Raw genomic sequence first — 19,152 nt, forward strand, 5'->3', positions numbered from 1 at the left:
GTAAACTCAGTGTCAGTATCCAGAGAAAGAATGCCCCACTGTGGCGATATAGAGAACTTACAAAGAAATATTTTCTGTTAACTCCTAAAGGGTTTGTGCTTTGCTTCTGTTATGAAACCAGTTACTGTGTCACTCAGAGCACAGTAATACATGGCTGAGTCTTCCTCTTGAGCTGACTGTTTCTTCAGATGGAAGGACTTCTCACGCTGGTCAAGACTGGCTGTGAAACCTTTGACACTCTCTTTTGAGATGTGTTTCAGGAGTAACTGGAGGCCTTGGTTGGGGTACTGGACATACCAGAAGAGCCCAGGACTCCCGGAATATGAGTAGTTGCATTCGACCTGCACTGGGTCCCCTTTGAAGACAGAGATGGGGTCCTCGGACTGGCTCACTGTCTGGGCTCCTGTCCCTCCTGTAACACCAAATCAGTATCAGGGAGAGTCTTGTAGACTGAGGAGAATATTTCATTCAACTGATTTGAAATCAGAAGACTAGAGAGAGAGAATAAAAAATGATGTACTCACTGAGTGTGAATATCGTCACAAATACAGAGAGGAAGATGGCCATCATGTCTGAGCTGTAGAGAAATGGGAAGCTCTTTTCTGGAAACGATTCAGCGCCATGAACATTGACAGAATCGTGAGTTACTGGCATATAAAGCAAAAGCTCTTCCTCAAAGAGCTGGGTGCTCTCTAGCTTTCTACCAAGCTCAATTTATGTAACATCTTCCTCTAGAGGCCAAATTGGATACAGCAGGTAATCTTAATCTTCAGGAAGCCTTGAATTTCTAAAACCGAATGAGGAAGAATTTTCCTCCACAGTTAATAAGACAGAGTATAATGCTATACTAGTTGGAAAAGCATATTACTATAAAGGTACAGAGAGAGAGAGAGCAATGGAATGGAGTAGAAAGTTCAAACATACAAATTACTTATGGAAATTTAGTTATAATAATAATGGGAAAAGGATAAATAAAAAAATTAAACATGCCTTCATAAATGGAGAGTGATTTAGAAATTAACAAATATGATGCCTACCTTAGTATCTGTTACAAAATAAATTCCAAGTGAAATAATATTAAATATTTTAAAATAAAAGATAAGCTATTTTTTTATAAATTTAAGATGATCATAGATTGTTTAAGCGTGACAGTCAGAAAGCATAAGAGATAAGTCGCATTTTGTAGAAATTTAAACTTCTCTACACGTATGCTAGTGAAATGTTTAAACATTACCTGATCAAGTTATTTTCCATCCATCATCATTGATTCTGACCTTCCCCAGGCCAGGAAATGGCCCTTTAGAATTTTAGTTCTACATGTGTTTTGTTTTTTTTTTTTTACACTGGCCATAACAAAAGAACAACCATTTGGCCTAGAAAGGAGGCAATTCTAGAAAGATGGTACATTAAAAATGTCCCCGCTTGCCTGTGCTTAGTCAAGGAGCCCCTGTGGTGACCAGGAAGGATATACCAAGAGAGTTCAAGTGAAGAATCCTATTTGGGGCACATATAAATCTAGGGTCAGATGTCAGGGAACTCTAGGAGGAAAAGCAGAAAGCTATGGGTCAATAAGAGAACTTGACCTACAGAGATCAGTAGACCTCTAAGAAGGAAACTATTCTCTTGAGAAAGCCTTTCCTTTAGCGCCCAAATCACTGAAAAAAAAAAGTAACAGTAGGCTGGATCCCATCTGTCCTTGATGAAGAGGAGTACAAAGAGATCAGAGAGAAAAAAGGTTTTTTCATTTTAGTTTTTGAGCAAGGTATTGAAATTACTGCTGTATCAATGTCCTGTCCTCTGCTATATTGCTGACCTGCATACAGAAACACCTATATTCTTCATTCTCATAGGCTTGCCTCCACATAGACTGCCCCAGTAATCAGACACGTCAAAAGGGAAAGGAAACCTCAGAGAGAAATTAAGGCCTTATCTGGGTCAAGTATAGCCTGAAAAAATTATCAGGATCAGTGACCCAATTTTCTTAGCCAAAACTCAGGACCCATAGTTTGAAAAGTGATTGAAAATTCACTTATAAGAAAGTTCTATCAAAGCAAGAATACATCATTGAATGTGTTGTTTATTTATTCAATCCCTTTAAGGAGTAAATATAATTAGATGGAATTAGGAGAATTCTGTAAATCTTAGATTTGTGGTCATGATGAACAAATACAGTGTCTTGAACAGGACTTTGATGGAAAGAAATAGAACGTGTGTTTCATGGCCACCCTGACCTCATTTCTATTGCCTTTCTTCTCCTGTTCAATGCTTTCCCCATATACTTTACAGGAACGCCTGACTGATTCTGATCTGTGGCTATGAAGTATGGGCCACATTTTGAAATTCAAATAGTGATGTCCTATTTCTTTCTCCCCAGTCTCTCTTCACTCCCTTGTCCCCTCTCTCTACTTATGTTCATTATTTTTCTGCATTTCATCTTCTCATCTCCTTTTTTGACTGTTTTTCTAATCATCAGAATGATTTTGAAGTGAGAGTAAAGGTTCATATTTTGGAATTTTTAATCATAAACACCAAACTATAAATAGACAATGTAGAAGCTTTCTCCTGGAGCTTCCAGCTTTCCCGTTGCTTGAGGGGATGCTCATTTCTGCTTGCGAGTCATCTCTATCACACCCCTCCCAGCAGCAGATGGTCCTCATAGCTGAGTATATGGCGATCTCCCTGTTCTTATAGGGTATGCCTAGTCCAGGTGCTCTCCTAACTGCTGCTAGCCCTCATTCAAGTTTTCACTAACATTCAGCTATCTCAGAAGTAGAGAAGTGTTGCTCACTGACAGCGATGCCTAGAGTGGCCCCTACTGGTCGAAAACCATCAGACCAACCAGCTCATCAACAGACACCAGAACCCCAGAGCCCTCACCATTCCATTCTTTCCTGAGGACCATCTACAGATTAGCAGGAGCAAAAGAACTCTCAGGTTTGGACAAGGATTTTTTTTTTTAATAAACTGGTTTCTTTGTCAAAATGCCATTTATTGAAGGTTACTATCTTAAAATATTTTGTCAAATTGTGCCTTCAAAAGTTGTATGTAATTTCTCCAATCTATTTCAGAAGAAGTCCACAGCAATTTATTAAAAGTCTTCTATAATAAACTAGATCTTATGCTAGGTCTTAGGAAATTTAAAAAAAATGAACAAAACATTGTCACTACTCATAAGACATGGTGGTGTTGGAGAAAAGACAAACACGAAAGGATTAGTATTCATATCCCAAATAGCATCCCCAAAAAGTACAAAGTGAATCCAGAAATAAGGAGACATATCTTATAACAGAGGACAGTTAGACAAAGTTTTAATAAGAACATGATTATTTTGTCTTTTTCCCTTAAAAGATAGAAGAAATATTTTCAAGAGATCAAGTAGAGATATTGCCTTGGGAGTGGAATAGAGATGCCTCCCAGATGAAAATAAAAGGGGGGAGGATGAAGCTGGTTGGGTGGTGGAACATGTGACTCTTAATCTCTGGGTCCTATGTTTGAACCCCATGTTCGGTGTAGAGATTACTTAAAAATAAAATCTTGGGGTGCCTGGGTGACTCAGTCAGTTGGGGATCAGACTCGGTCTCAGCTCAGGTCATGATCTCATGGTTTGTGAGTTCGAGCCCCACATCGGGCTCTGTGTTGACCGCTCAGAGCCAGGAGCCTGCTTCAGATTCTGTGTCTCCCTCTCTCTCTGCCTGTCCCCTGCTCTCTCTCTATCTCTCTCTCTTAAAGATAAATATAAAAAAGAAAGAAAGAAAGAAAAATAAAGAAAAATTTTTAAAAATTTGTTTAAAAAGAGGAAGAGGAGATGGACAGTGATGTAGAAAAAAGCTGGGAGATAAAAAGTATAATTGCTTACTTTATTATTAATTTCAAAAGTAATTTCTGTTCCTTGGAGGCTTAATTTCTGTGTGAATAAACTTTTTATAATATTTTGGGAGCAGTGTTTTTAATCACATCAATCACAAATAACAAGTTAGAGTCATAATCATGTATGTAAAATATCTTAAACATGTGAGTCCTTTGATACAGTTGTTTCAGAGGAAATAAAAATATTTCTTGGTCTTGAATAGCCCTATTAGAATTAATGTAATCTTTGATACTATGTACTTTGGTAGTGAAGGTCTGTTTTCCTATGAACTTCGCTAATGTGCTTTGAAAGACTGGAGATCTTTGTTGAGTGTGTCAGTCTATATTATGAATTACTGTGACTTCTTACAAAATGCCTAAGAGTTTTTCAGCAGTTTAATCTATTATATTGGATATTTTTTATGGGTTAGTGGCCTCAGATTTTTAATTTGAAAATGACTGGAATAACTATTTCAAAAAACAATAACAACGCAGTGATTTTTAGTCCTGATTATTGCTTTAAGAATCACGTGAAATAAGTCCATTGGTTTTGTGTAACAGAAGATTGGAAATCTAGATATCATGATGTCTAATTTACTTTAAACAATCTCAGTGTTACACAGTTGGATATTATATATGTGCTAGAAGTTAAGCTTCAAATCCATGTTGAGAATCTACAATCGCCCTGATTAAGAACCTATGCTGTACATTGTCCTAGTTGAGAATGTATGTAGCACAGCTTGTCAGCTAATATTATAACCACGTACAGTAAAACCTTGGATTTCAAGAGATGAACAAACATTTCTGATAAGTTTTAACTTTATAAATAAGTGACGTCTTGCGATATGAGTAGTATTGATGCCAACTGTCACATGATCACAACCGAGCCAATGGGTCTCCCTCTCTCTTACTCTCACTCTCACTCTCTTCCTGTGGAATTGTGAGTGATCATCTCCCATGCTCGGATGCTCGGTCTTCAGGCTGCGGTGTTTGCCAGAAATCAGTAATTTTTCAGAAAGTTGGAAGGTGCCCACAACTGGCACTAGTGTATTTGTTGTCACTTCAAAGCGCCTATGGACAGTCCTTCGCTTTTCCATACAAAAGGAAGCTTAGGAATGCTTTGCTTCATTCTAGGTCAGGCTGCCTGCAGATATAGACTCTATTGCCTTATTGCCAGCTACATTAAATACATTAGATGACAAGAGTTTATTAATACTGTAGTGTAGTCACCATCCATGCGAGTGTATATAATGACCCCTATGCAGAAGAAGGTTGAAAAGAAAGTCAGTAAGAAGAAAGAGATGATTACAGTGGAAGTTAAGAAGGAAATCACCAAGAAGTATAAAAAAGGTATGCAAGTGTCCAAAACTGCAAGATTTTATAAGAAGTCTACTTCTGCATCTCATCTGGAGAGGAGGAGGAGAAAAAGGGGGAGGAATCCCTCCCTTCAAATGAGATAAGGGAGATGTGTAAAATGTGGGAAACAGTGCAAAATTTTGTAGAAAATCACCACCCAAATAAGATTGTTGCAGTGTGAGCAATGAGTCTCTTTAATGACAATGCAATTTCACAATTCCATGAAATCCTCAAAATGAGGCAAAAACAAGTATCATTGGATAGGTTCCTTGTTAAAGTTGCAAGAAAGGAAAAAGATTCCATTGAGCCAATGGATAGCAGTGATTCCGTTAGTGATAGTGAAAGTCGTCCTACACAGTAACCCTCCTCTCGCTCGTCTCCCTCACCTCAGCCATGAAGGTTTTCAAAGGTAAGTGCAGGTTAATTTGGTTTTTTAATTTATATTTTGTATTTTTTATTCTTTTGTATTATGTTACAGTATTGTATTCATTTTTATATGAATATTTATGGGTCATGGAATTATTTCTTATGGGGAAATTCGCTTTGACATATAAGTGCTTTGGGTGACAAGCATGTTTCCCGAAGGAATTATGCTTGCAAACCAAGATTTTACTGTTCTTCAGCTTTCCACATGTAGATCAACACCTGAGGCAGTGTTAATTACCTTAATGAATGCTGGAAATGACTTTTTTTTTTTTAAATAAAAAGGCCCTTGCCTTGCTCACTTCAGAACTCTGGCACTTTAGGATGTACTCTGAATAAGAGTGGAGCAGGGAATGGGTGGGAGGTGTCCCTCCTGGAGAGACTCATCCGAAGGGCTCCACCTGGAACAAAGCCTATCGGAATGTGGCACAGCATTCAGAGGTATGCAAGTGTCCAGAACTGCAAGTTGCTGTTGAAGCAACAATTCAGGGGGCAAGCACTCCCCAGAGCCCAGCCTGTCCTGTGCTATTTGCCCTCACAGAAAAAAATACCTTGGGGCGCCTGGGTGGCTCAGTCAGTTGAGTGTCCAGCTTTGGCTCAGGTCGTGATCTCATGGTTCGTGGGTTCAAGCCCCATGTCGGGCTCTGTGCTGACAGCTAGCTCAGAGCCTGGAGCCTGATTTGGATTCTGTGTCTCCCTCTCTCTTTGACCCTCCCCTGCTCGTGCTGTCTCTCTCTGTCTCTCAAAAATTAAAAAAAAAAAACATAAAAAAGTTTTTAAAAGAAAAAAATACCTTCCTGTAAACTATCCCTTGAGTTCTTGACCCATGAAAATTCCCAAAATCTCAGGAGCTCCCCTGTGGCCTTAGGGAGCTCAGAAGTACTTGGTTGCATTTCCTCAAGTGAAAAGAGGTTTCATTCTTCTTAAATTCGAACTCAAAACCTTTGATGCCTTTAACCAGTGTGTCCTTTAATATGCACTGGAGGGGAAGCTGAGGTTCCTGGTTGGGGTACTGCATGTACCAGTAGGGATCCAGTGGAACAGAGGTGAGTAGTCATTGCATCTCAGCTCCAAACGGGCTCCTTGAGAGACGAACACATGGGCATCAGGCTGGGTCACTGACTGGGCTCCCGTTTCTCCTGCCGAGTCAGTGAGATCAGGGCAGACTTACCTGTTTATTCTGCATCCTGTCACTTTAGTGCAAGGAAGGAGAGGGAATGTTGCTCGCTTGGGTCAAGAATCACATCAGGCACTGAGAGGAGGAGTAGGAGCATGGCTGGGTAGTGGAGACACTGTGGGTTCCTGAGCCCGTGGGACAGCAGCCAAGGTCACTGAGCCTTCAGAGTCATAGGGGTGGGGAGGTTGGGCTGGACAAGTCCCTTGCTTTGACAAGTTTCAAAAACTGTTAGAAAGAAGGAGTCTTCCTCTTTTATTTTCTGGCCTCTTCTTGTCACAGTTTCCTCTCTGCACAGACATCAGTGAGGCTCCCTCAGCCAGCTGCCAGAACAAAGGTCTCATTTGTGCAACATCCCCCACAGCCTCCAGGGGCAGGACCAAGAATCTAAGAGACCTGGCTGTTGTCTGTTCTTCAGAGACATGACCATCAACACTTAACAGAAAGCGTGTCTTCCTCCCTGAATCTGTGATGATGTCACCTTCCGTGGCACGTGGTATTAATCTTGAACTAAGGGAGAAGTGGGAGCATTGCAAAAATAGAAGAGTCATTTACTTCACTGAGAAATTCGTCATGGAAGACAATATTCTAGATGTTGGAATACCATCAAAAGACTTCACATTACTTTTTAAAGCCATTCATCAGTCAGAAAGACTAAAATCAATTGCGTTGGTGGAGCTGAGCTTCATACAGCCTCGTGCTGCTGGCTGTGAGCATCAGAGTGGGGGAAAGAGACGATTCCTTTATTTGATACTGAAAGGGAAAAAATTAGATCAAAGACAATGTGTAAAATCAGCCTGGAACCAGTGGCATTATCTAATCAATGCAAACTAGTAAAGGCAATAATTTTCTTCCTCACGCAGAAAGTCTGAAGAAGACTGCTTGGTTTCAGGTGAATATGTCTGAGATATGTTTAGGCTGTAAGAAAATAACTTGGGCCCCACATGTTTAAGTGGCGAAAATGCAAGTCCTCTTCCAATTGTCAATGGTCAGAATAGACTGCTGTCGTATGCCAACTTATGGGGACCTCACACTAAAAAGAACATTAATAGTGAAAAGCTAGCATAATTATAAATGTTAGAAAAATATGACATATAAGTAAGTGATTCTTGAAGGAATTAAAGAGAGAGGGGAAAAGATCGAATCTATTTGAACTCGATAAAGTGGGAAGGAATGCAACCAGCAGACCGGAAATGAGAGGAACTTCCGGCATGGGAAGCGATTGTCAGAAACACTTACCAGAGCAAAGCAGCACAGTCCCACACAGCTGGGCCAGGACCTATCAGACTGGAGAAGTTCATGCCCTTATAGTAAGATGAAACTCTAAAAAAGAGAAGACTTCCCTACTCAACTTATTTTAATGGAGAGACTACCGAAACCTTAAAACTGAAGAAACTAAGGAGAGAAATCTCAGATGAAATGAAAATCTGGTCAACAGGAGCCCCTTTCAGAATGCCAGAACATCGCTCCTTTCTGAATACTCTTGACTTGCACCAGCCTGAAATCAGAAACCCGTCTTCTGATTTACTCCTTGACCCTGCCTGTAGATTTCTTTCATACACGAGACCAAATCACATTGAAATTTTAAATGTGGCCGGGGTGTGCTTCTGATGCAAAATATCTGATAAGTATATGTACTCTCCTTCCTTCCCCTCCCCCCTAAATTGCCACTGACATGAAATTCGGAAACAAGAACAGGATGAACCTAAGTCCATAATGGGAAAATAATAAAAAGATAAAAGCTATCAATAATTCCATATGAGGGAAGATAGATGTAAGCACAGTGATAAGTGAGACAGACGGGAAATGCAAAGTCCAGAATGAACCATGAGAAGACTTTCCAGAAGTGTGAGTAGAGGACATTTAATTCTTAGCATCCTGAAAAAGGCCGAAAAAGAGCATGATGAAGGACAGGGGCAGTGGGTCACAGGGGACAAAGTCAGTGTCCCCTGAAAGTCATTGAAAGACAACGGCTGGATTAGCTGTGCTAGTCTCCCTTTGTATGCTCTATCCAGCAACTGCATTTATGTGAGAGAATCATGGTAATATACACATAGGTAATAACTATATATTATATATAGTAATAATACATACATTATGATTAGTTATATATCTAGTAATATATATTACTGTGCTTCTCTCACATTAATATATGTTATATATATAATATGTTATATATATAATCTAATTTAATCCTGAAATCAATCCTTTAAAATTTTTTTTAATGTTTTATTTTTGAGAGAGAGAGAGACAGCATGAGCAGGGGAGGGTAAGAGAGAGAGGGAGACACAGAGTCTGAAGACAGGCTCCAGGCTCTGAGCTAGCTGTCAGCACAGAGCCCGATGCGGGGCTCGAACCCACCAACAGTGAGATCATGACCTGAACCAAAGTCAGATGCTTAACCGACTGAGCCACCCAGGCTCCCCTAATCCTGAAATCAATCCAGAAATATATGTACTAAGGGCCTAAGATCGAATGACCCAACGATAACATAAAAGATACTTGAACTGGCACCATGGAGCAAGTTCTCTCCAGTGGGCCATGACTTCAGAAGGCACGCAACACAGGTGAAACTAGAATTTGAATATCTTGATTCCAATACAACTTCCTGCCCTTTCTCACTGCTCTTCAAATCTTTCAAATATTTGTGAAGAGTCTCAGGCCACAGATTGAGAATTTGAAGCAAATCCTGACTGAGTTGCATCCTTTTAGCCAGTGAGAATGTGAACAAAACTGACCAGCAATCTTAACTGCCCATTTCTGGGTTTTCCCATCCTTTGGACTACGTAAACAACACCCTGTATGAAAGACCACGTCTTCAGCTTTACAGTAAAGGTGACCTTTGCATTTTTCCACTGTAATCATAACATCTATCACAAGGCCTTATTTCTTTAAGGCTACAAACTTTTTTTCCTGGACATGGGACATAAGTTGTAGAATGATTCCAAAGTGCCAAGGAGTCAGGGGAGGGAGGTCTTCATATGATCTTTGGTGCTATCAACTTTTGTCCCAACATTTTCTAAGACATCTTCAATGCCATATGTGTTTATTTATTTTTTAATGTTTATTTTATTTTTGAGGTGAAGGGAGGAACAAAGAGAGAGGGAGACACAGAATCTGAGGCAGGCTCTAGTCTCCAAGCTGTCAGCACAGAGCCTGATGCAGGGCTCAAAATCAGAAACCGTGAAATCACGACCTGAGACAAAGTCAGATGCTTAAACAACTGAGCCACCCAGGTGCCCCCTTCAATACCATATGTTTTCAATAATTGATCCATGCAGGTCTTTGATCACCATAACAAAACTCCTCAGTGTCTAGAATCCTTTAAGGTACTTGCTCAGAGATCCTTCTTATGAAATCTGAACCCCTTCCGTGCTCCCTTGCCCTGCCTGTGGGTACAGGACATCCTATGGTTATGGCGAATGCTCTAAATTCCCATTTGCATCTAGAGAGCAAGCAGAATCTCTTTACCCTGCAGCCTAGGCTCTACATCAGGCCTTGCTGGGGCCCCAGCGGGTTTGGGTACAGGCAGCAGGGGCCAGGGGAGCACTGTGTGCTCACTGCACAGAGGTAGGTAGCCGAGTCACTGTGCTGGGAGTCTCTGATGAACAGGGAGACAGATCGGCTTGCTTTAGTGAGCAGCCCTTTAAATCTTCCTTCTTCTTTTTCACCATCTGAGTACATGTACATCAGCAACTCGGGGCCCTTCCCGGAATACTGTCTGTACCACGTGAAGTACTGGGAAGCACTGTCACTGTAATTACAGCTCAGAGAGGCAGTGTTTCCCTCGAAAACCGTCAGAGATACAGAATCCTGCTTCACGTCGTTCTGCTGACTCCTCATCCCTGTGCAGAAAGACAGCAGTCAGTCCAAGAAGATTCGTCAGGTAGTGGATGCTTAGTCTCCAGAATTTAAATGATTTTTCACGGGCCTTCCACCTCAATCCTCCCTGAGGTAGAAACATTCATGTTTCTACCCACAGGCCCACAATAGATACTAACTCCAAATAGCATTCTTTACATTCCCACAGAGTTGCCCAAAACTCACAGGTGAGCTGAAGCCACAGGATCACTAGGAAAACTCTCGAGCACTTCATTATTCTTTCTTCCCCTGGTTCACTCAGGACTCCAATTTTAGGTGCTAAAAAAAAATGAGTCTTGCTCAGACATTTCTAGGTCTTCTGCTTTAGGAATCTTAGAAAAAAATTTGTTCTACCAATTAGAAGAAAAGAGTCTTTTTCACCACCCCTACTGCACCACCAAGCCCCACCTTTTGTCTCCTTCTGTCTCTCTCTCTCACACTCATACACACACACACACACACACACACACACACACACACAAACTTGAGATCTTTCTCAGTCCCTGAGAAAACACTGCCATCTTGTGGACTCACGATAGTGATCCAAAAAATATTCAAAATGTAGACCCTTATTAAATGAACTGGTAACTATAAACATCTGTCACTTCAATAAAATTAAAAATTTAAGAGCCATATGGTCCAAGTCAACGTGTGTGAGGAGAGAGAGATGTGTACGTGTACGTGTTTCACATCAAACAGCAACACTTGTCTGAGCAAAAGCACTTGTGGAAAACAGCCAAACAGCCACCTTCCTGCACTGAAAAAGGAGTCACAGAGTATTCTGTTTGAGAAGTCCAGGGATGTTCCTGTGACTCAGGGGGCATTTCATATTGTGGAGTTCTTCTCCACATCAGGCCAGACACTTCCTGTCTCATGCCCTCACCTCCAGTTTTCAAAGCAATTTATTCTAACTCAAAAGAAACCACAGCCTAAAATCTGACATATAAACAAGTTTCCAGCTCAAAACTTGGGAACTATTTTTTAACAAGGCAGACGACTAGAGAAATTTGGGATTCTTCATACCGTTTTGCAGCAGTGACCCACGTGTGTCAAAATAGTGCTTATTTAGATGACTACTATTCCTATTACTACAAAAGGGATGGGTCTGCCCTTCAATATCTAGACAATAAACAAAATCTAGTGTACCTATTCTTTTGTCTAATTCCTTTTATTCCCTTTTCTTGCAGAAAGCCCCAGTATCTAGGGATTCATTTCCAAAAGTTATGGATCTGGTCTTGTTCTCTCTGCATCTCTGTCCTACCCTCACCAGGAAACCAGATTTATCAGAGGGCCATCTATGCCAGAAGCTTAATTGGGACTACAGAGAAACAAGCACGGACAACAACTGTCCCCTTTGCTTCCTGTCCTTGCAGAGGCTGGTGGCTACGAATCAGCAGTGCAGGGGCCCTTTTCTGTTCAAGAGCTATGTAATCAGCATCCAGCCGGGATGCACTGGTCAGGCCCTTTCCATTTCCACTGAAAACTGTGTAGGAAACAGAAGGAGGGAGAAGATGTTAATATTAAAATCCCTTTTCGGGCACCTGCGTGGTTTGGTCGGTCAAGTGTCCGATTCTTGGTTTCGGCTCAGGTCATTTTTTGTGGTTTCATGAATTTGAGCCCCATGTGTCTCTCTCTCCCTCACTTTACCCTTCTCTCACTCACACTGTCCTTGTCTCTTTCAAAATAAATAAATAAACTTCATAAAAAATAAAATAAACCCCCTTTCTCTAAGGGTACATTATATCCGAGAGAAACCACATAGCCATTTCTCAGTAAAAGTAAAAACTAAAGGAGAAGGCACCTGAGTGGCTTAGGCAGTGAAGCGTCCAACTCTTGATTTTGGCTCAGATCATGATCTCACGGTTCATGAGTTTGTACTCCATCGTCAAGCTCCATGCTGACGGTGCAGAGCCTGCTTAGGATTCTCTTTCTCCCTCGCCCTCTGCCATTCTGCTGCTCTCTCTCTCTCTTTCTCTCAAAATAAATAAGTAAGCATTAAATAAAAAGACGTGACAGCAACAGAAAATGGCAACCACCACGATCTATTTAAAAGAAGAATGGAGACCTAAGGTACAGTCTTTGTAAGAAGGACTCTGCCCTTTTTAGAGATGTTTAACAAAAATGAATATAACTGTTTAATGGACCTAATATTGTGGTGGATACAAAGTCGTGTCAGTGCTGGCGAAATGACTGATGCAATGCTGTCCTTCCTGTAAAAGCTTCCATGCCTAATGAGGTCTAAAGAAAAATGAAACTCCTTCAGATGATTGAAGGACAGTGTTAAGGTGATCAATCAAAAAGAAAAGCCACAGTTCTTTCCCTCATTTGATTTAAGTAGTCTTCATTTTTTACACTAGTCCATTTTTTGGATATGTCTTTGAACCTCACAGCACTGCAAAGCAGGCTCCCATTCAAAGGGAATTGATCTCATGATATTGCAGATGCTAGTAATGTGCGCATTCGAAATACACGAGCTCTACTATTAAAAATAGCAATAAAGAAGATCTGTATATACGTGGAAATCCACACAGCCTTACCCATTGTGTTCTCATTAACATAGCTGTGCTGTTTGTGAGTTTGATTTTTAAATCATAGAGGAAAGAAAGAGGAGATAACAAACAAAAAATACTGGCTTTATATTTGTTTATATAGTTGCCTTTGCCAGGGTTCATTATTATTATTATTATTATGTATGGCTCTAAGTTACCGTCTAGTGCCATTTCAGTTTAGCCTGAAGGACTCCTTTTAGAATTTTGTGTAGGGCAGGTCTAAAGGTGGTGAACACCTCAGCTTTTGCTCATCTGGGGATGTCTTAATTTCTTCTTTATTTTAGAAAGGTAGTTTTTTGCCATGTATAAAACTGTGGGGTGATAAGCTTTTTCTTTCAGCACTTTTTGTTTGTTTGTTTATTTTTAATGTTTATTTATTTGTTTTGAGGGAGAGGTGGGGAGAGCACCAACAGGGGAGGAGCAGAGAGAGAATGAGAGAGAGAACCACGAACAGCCTTCGAGCTGTCAGCACAAAGCCCGAGGCAGGGCTGGAACTCATGCACCGTGAAATGATGACGTGAGCTGAAATCAAGAGTTTGAGGCTTAACTGACTAAGTCACTCAGGCGCCCCCACAGCACTTTGAATATGTCATTCCACTGCCTTCTGGCTTCTGTGGTTTCTGTGAAAACTTGAATGTTAATCTGATTCGGTTCATTTGCATATAATTAATCCCGTCTCTCTTACAGCTTTCAAGATTCTCAATTTGTCTTTGTCTTTCAACAGTTTAATTATTATGTGTTTCAATGTGGATTTTTTTGCCTTTATCCTACTGTTTACTGAGATTCTTAGATGTGTAGGTTCATGTTCCATCAAATTCGAAAAGATTTTGGTCATTATTTCTTTAAATATTCCTTCTGCCCCTTTCTTTTGCTTCCCTCTGAGACTTCTATTCTACTTCTGTTGGTATATTTTACAATGTCTCAAGGTCTCTCAGGCTCCGTTCATTTTTCTTTCTTCTTTTTTCTTTCTGCTCTCAGACTGGGTAATTTCATTTGACCTGTCTTTAAGTTTGTGGATTCTTTCTTTTACCTGCTCAAATCTGATTTAAATTCTTTTAGTGATTTTTTTTTTCCTAAGAGAATTTCCTCTGTGCAGCGACTTCTTTGCTCTGAGGGAGTTCTGAGTTATATGAAATACAGGCAAGCCTTTGCATTACTTCTTTAGGGAGCCACCTGACAGGACAAAACAGCTAAGCACTATTCTTTGATAACAAGGTCTGCTCTGCTCCCTCCTCCACCAGGAATCCCCACTGGGAATGCAGGCTGCCATCTCAAGACTGTCATGGAGCCAGTGATGTGAAGTTGGAGCAAGGAGAAGTTCAAATGACACAGAGCGCTTACCAAGTTTGAGTTACCTTTTTCTTATGTGTTGGCGTGGTTGCTATGTAACTTTCTGTGGTGTTGAGCTGGAGTAGACCAGCTATTGTCTTAAGTTGTTCTGTCTTTCTTGATTGTAATTCTCCTGGTCCTTTGAGTAGAGACAGAAGCCTTTTTTTGGACCTTTTTATCTCCATCTATTGGCATTTCCAGGTTACTGGCTTCTCCAGAACTCAGTTGGGTTACTGAGGCAAAACAAACAAAAACAAAAAACAAACAAACAAACACCTCAGGAAATTCATAGCTCTGTCATTCCTCAAGTCCTAAGTTAACTAGTCTGTCTTCTTTCTATCTTCTTGTGTTTTGTTTTTACACAAGGTCCAGAGCCTTTATCTGTACTTCACAGGAAGACCAGAAGGAAACACACCTATCCCAACTTTCCAGTAATGGAAAGCACGATGTTTCTTTCTTTCTCTGAGCAACAATCTCAGACCAGCTTGGTTGGTGTCCTCCGAGTAGCAGTCCACTGAAAACGGCACTAGAACTGAATTCCAGTTTCGTCATCTGGATTCTTTGGTTGGATAAATGTGGTCCTCGATCATAAGATAACTACCATTCATTTTAGTACACTACTCTGTGAGTTCCTTCACAGGGGCCCAGGACAGCCAAAGTGGCAAATATAATTGGTCTCTGTAAATGGCATGAAAATGCCTTTATATCTCCTGCTTGTACCTTTTACACAAAAGCTTTGAGTGCGGTCGGGAAATGACTAGAAAAAGTTATATTTACTATAAGACAAAGTTTTAGCTACTAGAAAGGCCACGCCACCTTTGTGGTAGTGGCGAAAGAGCAACAACCTGGCACCTGGGAAAGGAAAACCTTAGATCCTGAGAAGCAAGGGAGGCATTAATGGTCCCTTTTGTGTGCTAATCCCACACTGCAAGGTAGCAAAACAGCGATACAGTTGGCTGGGACCAAGCAACAACTGCAGTTGGCAATTTGACCTACTCTCGTTTGTCATCCTCTTCCACATTCTATGAAAACTGAAAGACTCATATGAATATGGCCTGTCCTGAGCTATTCTGCTGTGATTAACATCATCAATGGAAGCTTCATGACATGGATTTCCATTTTCATAGCATGTATGAAAACGTAAATCGGCACAACCCTTTTTCAACACAACTAGTATGAGTGTGTGTGCTTCTGATATCTACATGGTCTTGAGTTATGCCTCATGAATGGCTATAAAGGTTGCAGATACTGCACTGCTCATATAGCTTAACCGAAGTGATGTAATGCTGATTTTTATCAAGTGTAACAATAAAGCCCAAACTGGATTAACTTGTGCCCCTTTGGGTTGTATGTCTATGTTTGAAGACAAAGGGGCCACAGAACATCTTTCTGTTGAGGTTGTGGTTGCATTTTGGTCTCTCTTTCTCTCTCTCTCACTCTCTCTCTCTCTTTTTTTTTTTTTTTTTGGCAATTAAATCAAAGGTCAGTATGTCAGTCTAAATTCCCCTGCATGGACCATAAAGAATATTATACTACATCCTAGTTGTCTGTATCCCGGGACTTATTCACAGCTGACTGAATCTGGGATCCTAGGAGGCATGATGAGGTTAATGCTGCAAATTGGTGTCATCCTGCTGCTTAGAGTTCAGCTAAGAGCAGCTTCAATTAACTGCCGCTTAAAACTAGTTGAATGGATTTAGTCTCAGTCTCAGTCTGAGGCTAATCAGGATGGCTGAAGGACTGGCATATTCATGAGAAGCATTTCTAGAAATACAGCCACCATAAGGCCCTGGAGTAGTGATTGTTGAAAGACAATCCACTATGAATCTTTCATACTTCATATATTGCTGGTTGTGCCAATAATGCAAGGCCATGACCACTCAACGTGACCCATTTTTTTATGACTGAGCTTCTCACAAGCAACCTTGAGCAATGAGGTCATGTTTTCTCTAAGACGAAGAACAAGCTTGCTTGGTGCTTCGTAACAAAGCAGTAAATTCCCCAACCTCGGGGTTGACACAAACCCACTGCATGCTAGCATCCCTGGGCACCTGTTATATCACCCTGTGAGAATTAAAGGCAAAAGCAAGTTAAGCAAATATGCAAATGTTCTTGTTTGGCACAGATAAAGTTCTTTGTCTCCGACCTACAAGTCCTGGGTCTTCAATGACAGCATCAAAGAAACAATAAGCTTATTAGCTTGTAAGAAGGATAAGATCCGAGTCCTGACAAACCCCTTCTCTCCCACATTTATAAATACTATAACAAAGCCTTGAATTCCTTTGATAAAGATAAGTTTCCCCAAACTAGTCTAGAAAGGTACTTTTTTGAAGGACATGTTGCGTAGCCCCATATGGGACTTATTATCATTTCTGATAAAATGCTAGAGCAATTTTCTGGTGTACTTTAATGAAATAAAAACTTCTTCTGGGAAGTTAGTGTTACACACTCAGATGATTATTGATAATGTGAGGAACCTCATAGCCAGTACACAGACAGTCAAAAGTAGAATAATTATGAACCAGTCCTCTGACCATACTAATTAATGATCTTTAATCAGACTTTTTTTTTTAAAAATCTAGTCTCCTATGAAATGTCTCTGACAAGCCTAATTATTTGAATTTGTTTCCCAAGGAGCTTCTCTCTTGCAGTAATTTAAAATAAAACTTTGATATGTGCTCATGTTTATTTGAATTGAGGTTACTTTTCTACTTCTGAAAGCCGTTTTGGATATATCTTTTTTTCTTTCTTTCTTTGAGATATTTCACTGTGGGGTTACTAGCCTTCAAGTTGACCCAGCTCATTCAGATTATACCTGATAAAATGAGGTCAGTTGAGTGGAGACAAGCTGAGACCTAGAGTGGATATAATTATTTGACAGACTCTACTGAGCAAAGAAAGGCCAGGATATGAGCCTGGGGGTAAGGGCCAGAGAGAACTAAATTGTACCATATAGCCAGGCAAAAAAAATATTCACACAGTTGATAATTGCTAAGGTAGGGAAGTGTAAAAGGAAGAAGGAAAAAGGGAGAGAGAAAGAAGGGCCAAAACATTCATTCAGTAGAACGATAAAGCAGTGAGTTCCCTGAGTTTTCTTTTGCCTCATATAACCAATTACTATGGGTCTGTCACTGTTTTGTGCAGCAAGGACAAAGCTGTGAACAAATAATAATGATAATAATAATACCTCTGACCTCATAGAGCTTGTATTCTAATTGGAGGTATAGGCAGTAAACACATTAACACATAAGTCAACAATATAACTGCATGCTGAGATTACTACCACGAGGGAAATAACCAGGGTTGGAGCAGAGTTACGAGGAGGTCTGTGGGTGGCTATAGTAGTCAGAGAGACCAGCAGAAGTCAGAAGTGGTATTTAAGTTGAAACCTGAAAGATGGAAATGAGTCAAGCTTGCTGAGATTTGGGGGAAGAGCATTTCAGATGGATGAAGGAGTAAGACTAGATGTGGGAAAGGACATGGCAAGTTCAGAAAACCGAGAGATCAGTGTTGTTGCACCAGGGAAAGCCAGGGAGAGAGTTAAGAGCTGAAATTGAGGGGTCAGGAGAGAGTCAAATTATGCAGAACCTTGTATATCACAATCTGAAGTTTGTACTTTACTGTAGGAGCGATAGAAAACCACGGAAGCACTTCAGGCAAGTAGAGGCAGCTTACACTTTAAACAATCACTTGGGCTACCGGTCAGCCTTGTCTTCTCAAACTTCTAAGCGATGGAATTATCTCAGGATCTTGTTAAATCAGTCAAAGGCAGGACCTGAGCTTCTGCACAAGTTCCAATACTGTTGGTCAATATTTTGAGTCTTGAAGATGTGGGAAATACACTTCCTTGGGAGAAGAGAGACCAGTTAGAAGGTAACTTGGATCAGAAGAGTGTTTTTCAAACTCTGTTTCATATGTCTTATTTTATGAAAAGATATCTATTCTTATTCTGTGTAATGTACCCCAGTGTTTCCTAATATTATTGTATTTTTTAAATGACAAAATGTGTAAATTCGCAAGTTGAAAGAAAAGAAAATTAAAACACTGAAAATGTTCACTTAATAAAATGGAAACTACTTTAGAATGATATCCATATCTGGTAAAGTGTTGGAAAATCAGCAACCTCATATGCTTCTGTTGAAGTTGTAGCTTGGTAAAAAATTCTTCAGGGGAAACAGACATTCAGTATCATGTCTTTCCCCTTATACAAGCCTTTCCTTTTCCATTAAAGCTACAGATTTAATGATGTTCATAAAAGCATTGTCTCGGGCCATGTGAGTGGCTCAGTCAGTTGAGCATCTGACTCTTGATTTTGACTCAGGTCATGATCCCTGGATCGTGGGATGGAGCCCTGTGTCAAGCTCTATGCTGAGTATAGAGCCTGCTTGAAATTCTGGCTCTTCCTCTGCCCTTCTCCTCCACTTGCACTTTCTCTCTCTCTCTCTCTCCCTAAAAATAAAAAATGTCTATACTACTGGCTAGTTGGAAATAATACCAAAACGTGATTAATTTAAGATAAAATAGGTGATGAGGATTAAGGAGTGCACTTGTGATGAGCATAGATAGAGTGTTGTATGGAATTGTTGAAACACTGTATTGTATACCTGAAACTAA

At 40.3% G+C, this 19,152-nt stretch overlaps 2 gene segments (V, D, J or C); both read right to left on the reverse strand.

The window, feature by feature from the left end:
• Positions 1 to 19,152, reverse strand: part of LOC115301965 — a 550,585-nt gene that overhangs the window by 481,576 nt on the left and 49,857 nt on the right.
• LOC115301985 lies at positions 9,993 to 11,049 on the reverse strand. The segment is given in 2 exon segments: positions 9,993 to 10,644; positions 10,847 to 11,049. Coding segments are annotated over 2 exon segments (408 nt in total).

The sequence above is a fragment of the Suricata suricatta genome, chromosome 9, assembly GCF_006229205.1.
Source record: "Suricata suricatta isolate VVHF042 chromosome 9, meerkat_22Aug2017_6uvM2_HiC, whole genome shotgun sequence".
Taxonomy (NCBI): domain Eukaryota; kingdom Metazoa; phylum Chordata; class Mammalia; order Carnivora; family Herpestidae; genus Suricata; species Suricata suricatta.